This window comes from Gossypium hirsutum, chromosome A04 (genome assembly GCF_007990345.1).
Source record: "Gossypium hirsutum isolate 1008001.06 chromosome A04, Gossypium_hirsutum_v2.1, whole genome shotgun sequence".
Classification (NCBI taxonomy): domain Eukaryota; kingdom Viridiplantae; phylum Streptophyta; class Magnoliopsida; order Malvales; family Malvaceae; genus Gossypium; species Gossypium hirsutum.
This window is the reverse complement of record NC_053427.1, coordinates 62,636,246-62,641,168: the sequence shown is the minus strand read 5'-3', so window position 1 is coordinate 62,641,168 and position 4,923 is coordinate 62,636,246. Positions and strand designations below refer to the sequence as shown.

At 35.9% G+C, this 4,923-nt stretch overlaps 1 protein-coding gene across 2 annotated transcripts; it reads left to right on the top strand.

Moving 5' to 3' along the window:
* Positions 1-404: 404 nt before the first annotated feature.
* Positions 405-4,648, top strand: LOC107948128 (cactin). Of its 2 annotated transcripts, none has more exons than XM_016882596.2 (13): positions 405-900; positions 985-1,076; positions 1,332-1,431; positions 1,541-1,612; positions 1,729-1,791; positions 1,885-2,025; positions 2,354-2,449; positions 2,749-3,033; positions 3,122-3,260; positions 3,357-3,499; positions 3,580-3,756; positions 3,861-4,127; positions 4,244-4,648. In XM_016882596.2, exons 1-13 carry the CDS (start codon positions 463-465, stop codon positions 4,361-4,363), a joined length of 2,133 nt encoding a protein of 710 aa, XP_016738085.1. In that variant the 5' UTR covers positions 405-462; the 3' UTR covers positions 4,364-4,648. The 2 variants fall into 2 exon arrangements, with proteins under 2 accessions (XP_016738085.1, XP_016738084.1); XM_016882595.2 differs by having other exon boundaries at positions 3,354-3,499.
* Positions 4,649-4,923: the final 275 nt, after the last annotated feature.

Sequence of the window (4,923 nt, the reverse complement as noted above, 5' to 3'; positions counted from 1 at the left end):
TATTTAAACCTATCCAAGTCACAACTCAATAAAAATACCAAAAATCTATTTCTTTTACAAAATAGCAAATATTATTATGATGATATTTTTACTTTTAAAAAAATATTTTCATATAAAATCTAAATGATATAAATACATATAATAAGATTTAAACTTAATATCTTAATTTTAACAATTCCTTATTTCAACTAAAGTTTTATTTAGATTTTATACTAAATTTTTATTGTTTTTTAAAAACAGAGTGGACCAATCGGTTGTATTGAAACATTGATTCGAGAGAGGTAAAAAATCGATGAATAGATAAGAAGTGATAAATGATGTTAAAAAACAAATTGGACCAACAATTCAACATAATTTTATAATTTTTTAAATATTTTAATAATTTATTTGATTTGGACCGATAAACCCATAAAGTAATTGGATTAGTAACAGTTGGTTTGAGCAGTCTGCGTCCAAAAGGAAATGGCAAATTTCATAAACATGAAGGTTAAGTTTTTAAAGTCGGTTAAACCCGACCCTGGGCGGGATCCAAAATTTATCTTAATAGTTGGAGGTTGGTCTGCAAATCAAAAACCCTATCCTGTCATGGCAGGAAGTAGTCGAAGCAAAAGAAGATCTTACGACGATTCGGCTTCCGAGTCTGAATCAGGCGAAACCGACAGCGGAGATTCTTCTCCTGACAGAAGATCCCGCAAACGCAGCAAGGATAGAAGCCGTCGCAGTAAAAGCAAAAGCAGCCGCCATAGCCGTAGCCGGAGCCGTCGCGGTCGTGATTCCGAAGAGGATTCCGGTGATGATAGCGATGGAAGCGATCGAGGGCGTAGTAAGAAGAAGAGATCTTCTAGAAACATCACGGAAGAGGAAATTGCTGAGTATATGGCAAAGAAAGCACAAAAGAAGGTTTTTTTTTTTTGGCTTTCCTTCGATTATTTCGAATATTTTGGATTTCTTTTTTGTGAATTAATAGTTCAATATTTTAATTAGGCAACGCGAGCTGCGAAGAAATTGAAAGCACAAACAGTATCGGGTTATTCAAATGATTCAAATCCTTTTGGCGATTCGAATCTCAACGAGAAGTAAGTTTCTTTTCTCAACTTTTTTCTTTTTCTTATGGATGACTTATTGTTAAAAGATTAGAGTGTTCGAACCTGGAAAATTATAAGAAACTCAAAATTTACAGAGTAATCGTCGCAATTAAAGTTCTTGCTCAATCTTTTATCAGGCACTTATTGATAATATCTTCTGGGATTGAATGCTTCACTAATCCAGTGACTGAATTTGTGTGATAAATAATAATATCTAATACAAATGGGATTGTATGTGGTCTTTAGATTTGTTTGGCGGAAGAAAATCGAGCGTGATGTTGCCCAAGGGGTGCCATTGGACACGTTTTCAGTGAAAGCTGAGAAGAAGAGACAAAAAGAGAGAATGGTGAGGTGGTATAGATTAAGGTTATTTTTGTGTATTATTAATCATATAATATCTGAATTTGGAATGAAATCCATTGTTTCATGAATGCTTATACAAATTCACATTGCAGGCTGAGATTGAAAAAGTTAAAAAGAGAAGGGAGGAAAGGGCACTTGAGAAAGCACAACATGAGGAAGAAATGGTAAAGTTTGGTTTCTTGAAAAGCATGGTTGTGACCTATTGCAAAATTAAACTTTATCTGGGGCTTCCTTGGTTGATATTAAATGTTTTTTGGTTTATTAACCTCTGTTCCCGCAGGCTTTGCTAGCTAGAGAACGTGCTAGAGCTGAGTTTGACGATTGGGAGAAGAAGGAGGAGGAGGTATGGTGCTGTGTTCTTTTTTTTTTTTTTTGTTGATACTTTTTTTTTTGTTCCTTTATAGTTGGTTAGGATAGTAACATGTGCTATCTACAGTTCCATTTTGATCAAAGCAAAGTCAGATCAGAGATTAGATTGCGTGAAGGCCGTACAAAGCCTATTGATATTTTGTCCAAGCATCTGAATGGCTCTGATGATATGGATATAGAGCTAAATGAACCATACATGGTTTTCAAGGTATATCTCCATCTGTTGTTGTTTCTCTTGTACTTGACACCTTATAATGCCTCTAGCTTTCAATTTTGATCATTTTAAATATTGTTTTATTGAAGAACAGTTTGCTAAATATAGTTAGATTATGAGATTTTTCTTTTGTTGGTCATATTATAGTTTCATGTTGTTTGATTTGTTTGTTGGACCTCAGTTTAATGGACCATAACTGTGTACAGACCCTCTGCACTTTGTAATCATATGTAGTTCAGTGCTTTGTTGTTATCAACATTTTATTATTCATTTTCTCATTTGTGATTATCATTGATCTTGGTGTCTGATGTTTCTGATTCAGGGTTTGACGGCTAAAGAGATGGAAGAGCTTCGTGATGACATCAAAATGCATCTTGATTTGGATAGGGCAACTCCAACACACATAGTTTACTGGGAGGTATTGCATTTTCCCTCTTTGTTCCCACTAGGTGCAGAGTACAGAGTCTACTGTCTTTGTGTTCCACTGTGTCTATTGCAAACTCAATTTCTAATTTAATTTTGCTTATTTGAATTTTCCATCTTGTGCACTCTCGTATATTTGTACAATATAAGAGCCCTGGATAAAAGAAAATGCCTGAAAATGATTCACATTGCTTAAATTAATTGATTGAAGGGTTGTTTTTGGGGATAAGTAGTAAGAATATAAATTCTTTCTCCCTAAACTCTGACAAAATCTTGGTATGTTAAATTTCACAGGCACTTATGGTGGTATGTGATTGGGAGCTAGCTGAAGCCCGGAAGAAGGATGCACTTGATCGAGCTAGGGTGCGTGGGGAGGAACCTCCAGCTGAGTTGCTAGCAGAAGAAAGGGGACTGCATTCTACTATTGAAGCAGATGTCAAGAATCTTTTGGAAGGGAAGACCCACCGTGAGCTGGAGGCATTACAATCCCAGATTGAGTCACAGATGCAAACTGGCACGGCAAAAGTTGTCGAGTATTGGGAGGCTGTTCTTAAATGTCTTCATATTTTCAAAGCGAAGGTAATCCTGTATGGATATTCTTCATGGTAATATTTGGTCAATTCACGGTGTTTATCTGGGACTTATGCGTTAATTTATGTGTTAACAGGCCTGTTTGAAGGAAATACATGCTAAAATGCTGCGTAAACATTTGCAACGCCTTGAGCAACCTTCAGAAGGTGAAGATAGACTGGAATCTGATAATGGTTTAAGACCTGTGGAGGAGGCCAGTGATCATGATGAGAAAGGTTTGTGCTTAATCATGGCCTCAAGGGGATATGGTGGCTTCATTTTTAGATTTCTGAACCTTGGACTATTTGCTAATTTTCTTTTTCCCTCAGTAGATGCTGAAACATATTCTCCGGAACCGATAATACAAGAAGAGACTCATGAGGTGGAAGAAGAGGCTGGATCCTTTTCACCAGAACTGTTGCATGGTGATGAAAATGAAGAAGCTATTGACCCAGAGGAGGACAGGGCTATATTGGTAACTCAATATCCATATTGCCCCTTGATTTGAATGGTAGCTAAGGAGTCTTTGTGGCTAACCATGTTTCTTGTTAACAGGAAAGGAAACGTATGGCTGTGTTAGAGGAGCAGCAAAGACGGATGCAAGAAGCTTTGAAATCGAAACCTGCCCCTTCAGAAGATAACTTTGAGCTAAAAGCCATGAAAGCTATGGGAGCAATGGAGGAGGGTGATGCAGTATTTGGCTCTGGTGCTGAAGTTAACTTGGACTCGCAGGTACTTTAGTAACACATCCCATTTTTATTCAAATAAATTTAGGAATTTTGCAGTTTGCCGCCTTCTGTTAGTCTTTTGAAATCAACTAATATGTATTGGTGCAGGTGTATTGGTGGCATGATAAATACCGTCCTAGAAAACCAAAATATTTCAACCGTGTTCACACTGGATATGAGTGGAACAAGTACAATCAGACCCATTATGATCATGATAACCCTCCTCCCAAGATTGTGCAAGGATATAAATTTAATATCTTCTACCCTGACCTTGTTGACAAGACAAAGGCTCCTGTATACACTATTGAGAAGGATGGTAATAGTTCAGAAACGTGCATCATAAGGTTTCATGCTGGACCGCCCTACGAGGACATTGTAAGATAATTTTTTATATAAGCCTTTTCTCGAGAAAATTACTGATCCATCTGCAAATGTTATTCAAATGTTTTTTTCTTTTAGTAAGTACTAACTCATTTGCAATTGCTCGACAGGCATTCCGAATTGTAAACAAGGAGTGGGAATATTCTCATAAGAAGGGATTTAAATGCACATTCGAACGTGGAATTTTGCATGTATATTTTAACTTCAAGCGATATCGCTACCGTAGGTAATATGTGGTTGATTTTACAACTTCAACTTTGCAAGCTTGAGCTGCCTGCCATGAAATTCTACTCCGATAACCGTTAAGGTAACTTCAGGGTTTTCTTGTATTACTTAAAAAAAAAAAGAAGAAGAAAACTGTGAATAGGAACTTTTCTCATATTTTAACCTGTAGTGTTTTCCTCAATGCTTTCAATTTATGACCAATATATTTGCCTTGGTCTCTGGCACTATACTTTTCACACTAAAATGTTGCACTTGGAACATTAAAATGGTCACTCATAGTCTTCTTGGAATTTGTTATTGAATTGGGACTCTTAGATTAGAGTTACTTGTCTCTCAACATGTTTTTTAGATTAGAGTTACTTGTCTCTCAACATGTTTTTTAGATTAGAATTACTTGTCTCTCAACATGTTTTTTCTTTGTTTCGTAAACTTTGGCTTTGAAATTTAATATTTCCATAGTTAAAATATACAGTCTAAGTGAACAGCTTTTTGTAAAAACAAAATCTTAATATCCTTTTTGCCTAATTAATTATCAAAGTGGTTTTTGATTAACTAAACTTGGGTG

What these genes read in the sequence shown, in the direction of transcription:
- LOC107948128 (XM_016882595.2), top strand. Translation starts at nt 463, where the DNA reads ATGGCAAATTTCATAAACATGAAGGTTAAGTTTTTAAAGTCGGTTAAA. An exon ending in AGAGACAAAAAGAGAGAATG is followed by an intron (nt 1,432 to 1,540) that starts GTGAGGTGGTAT and finishes TTCACATTGCAG; the next exon opens with GCTGAGATTGAAAAAGTTAA. An exon ending in CACACATAGTTTACTGGGAG is followed by an intron (nt 2,450 to 2,748) that starts GTATTGCATTTT and finishes TAAATTTCACAG; the next exon opens with GCACTTATGGTGGTATGTGA.